The 2,346-nt window shown below is 39.0% G+C and overlaps 1 protein-coding gene across 1 annotated transcript in view; it reads left to right on the forward strand.

Annotated features, from left to right (window-relative positions):
- Window positions 1-1,984, forward strand: part of DUSP10 (dual specificity phosphatase 10) — a 24,282-nt gene extending 22,298 nt beyond the window's left edge. The window contains exon 3 of the mRNA XM_010191167.1: window positions 674-1,984. Within this exon, the coding sequence (XP_010189469.1) occupies window positions 674-939 (266 nt within the window). The 3' untranslated portion in view covers window positions 940-1,984. The remainder of the gene's footprint in view (window positions 1-673) is intronic.
- Window positions 1,985-2,346: the final 362 nt, after the last annotated feature.

Raw genomic sequence — 2,346 nt, forward strand, 5'->3', positions numbered from 1 at the left:
AAGTGTTCAGCAGAATGCAATGCTGTGCTCAAATCTCGAAGGGACAGGGATGGCAAATGCCTGTTTCACACTGCTGAAGGTGACTAAGTTGGGACACACAGTGCTGCAAGTGAAGAGACAGAATTTGAGGTCTCTTACTTCTGGAGTCTTGCTAATGTGTAAACAAGATCCAGTTCCTCCTGGTTTGGCAGAGATGCCACAGCAGAGTGCCCTGAAGCTCATTTAAAGGGTAGCTTTCTAAAAGTCTCAAAGGAGTAGGGTTTTGAAACAGATGTATTGTTAATTGAATCTGAAAATGCCTGTTTTTGAAAAGGTGGTGTCCTCTTTTGAAAGATAGGGAGGTTGAGATGCTGATGTAATGCAGTAATTACAACAGAGGTGGAGATGGAGCCTGAGCTGCCTTGCCATGGACCTTGACCTCATAAATAAACTCAGTGTCTCTTGATGTGCAGTTTATCTAAGAAAGAGATGTAACTGAACATTTCAGTGGTAGACTGGCCTGCGTGTTTCATGTTCAGTAAACCCCAAAGAGATGGACTGGAGTGGAAGGGGAGGAGATGCTGCTGTGCTTGTACTCAAAGGGACTTTTCACATTAAGTTACTCTTAATTGCACTGATCTTTTTCTAATCTACAGACTGGCAATAATCTTACTTCTGTCTTTCTGGTTTCCAGAGGAAGCTCATCAGTGTGGAAAAGGCCTCCTCATCCACTGCCAGGCCGGTGTCTCCCGATCTGCCACCATAGTTATTGCGTACTTGATGAAGCACACGCGCATGACCATGACAGATGCCTATAAATTTGTGAAAGGCAAACGACCAATCATTTCCCCTAACCTTAACTTTATGGGGCAGTTACTGGAGTTTGAAGAAGATCTAAACAATGGTGTTACACCGCGAATCCTCACACCAAAGTTGATCGGCGTAGAGACTCTCGTGTGACGGTGAAGCCATGAGGAGGCAGTCAATGAAGGGGTCAACCTATTCTTCACCTGATTTGGGGCAGTGATGGGTGGGGTTGTGGGTTTTTCTTTTTAGCTTTCAAGGGGAGTTTTGTGGCAAACTTTTTGTGAATAAAAACCTTAAAACCTTTTACTTTTTTTTTTTTTGGTAAGGGAAGGGTTTTTTTAAGAGATCCAAGAACTTTGCTGTGTTTGGGATGCTGTTGTGATTTCTTTCCCAGATGCTGTCAGAACAGGGAGGCATTGGAGAAAAAGTATTCCTTTTTAAAATCAAAACAAGAAGAAGAAATATTTGGCTTCTTTTTTCTTTTTATTTTTCCCTCCTTTCCAGCTACTTGTAGAGTTTATGGCTAAGTAGTCTGTGCAGGTTCATAGACTGAAGAAACCTAAGCTGAAAATGAAACACAAACAGCCAAAACAAAGCAGAAAAAAAACTCCCTGAAACATAAGGGCCTTCATTCTGCAAAGGCTTTGCTAAAGATAACCTAGCTAAACACTCACTGATGCAAAGGAAATCAGAGCAGCTTAAAAAGTCTTCAAGGCACTTTTCACACTCCTGACTCAAACTAAAGATGAAAAAAAAAACCGTTTATTTGGCGTGTTTCATGTTCTAGTTCTATTTTTCTATTTTGGGGTGTAAGGTTTTAACAGTAAGGGACTTTGATCATTCTATGCCATATGCCTTCACTGGCTTCTTGTGCAATAATAATCTGGGGTTTGTTTTGAGTGTTCAAACCAATTGGACTTGGCTGCCCACTAATAATAATAAAATAATTTTTAAAGTCTAATAGTGCAACGGCAGCCAGCTTGGTTCAGAAAGGATAAATGAGAGCAATTGTTTTGTTCCTTTATATGATTTTGATCCTGGTTACAGTGCCATAAACCTTGTTACATATGTATATCAGAATGTACAAAAATCGAGAACGAGCAAAGTTTATTTAAAAATATTTTCGCACAAAATATTGGTGTGTTTCAGTTGTCTATGTAAAAAACAATTATTATAAAACAAAAAATCTTTTGGAAAATGTGTGTCCTTTTATTTCTTTATCAGTTTTTTTTTATTGAGATGGGTTTTTATTTTGTTCTTTTTGGTTTAGTTGTTTTGGTTTTTCATTGTTGCAGTGTACATCTCCCTTTGACAAAAGTGATATATCTTGTTTGGCATCTGTTCTTCAGTGTTTTGTTCCTGTCCTCTGCTGGTGGAACATGTTTTCTTTATTTTCTTCTGTAATCCCTCATCCTTCAGTTTCTGTAACCAGATTTTTCTCTTCTGGAAATACATCCATTTTGGAGCTGTTTAGCTGAATTGGCACTATTGGTGAGGGCTTCTTGGGACAGATGTTATTTCTACAGCCCAGTAGCCATTTGGAAAAATAAGAAATAAACA

This window comes from Mesitornis unicolor, unplaced genomic scaffold, assembly GCF_000695765.1.
Source record: "Mesitornis unicolor isolate BGI_N332 unplaced genomic scaffold, ASM69576v1 scaffold40238, whole genome shotgun sequence".
In the NCBI taxonomy this organism is placed as follows: Eukaryota; Metazoa; Chordata; class Aves; order Mesitornithiformes; family Mesitornithidae; genus Mesitornis; species Mesitornis unicolor.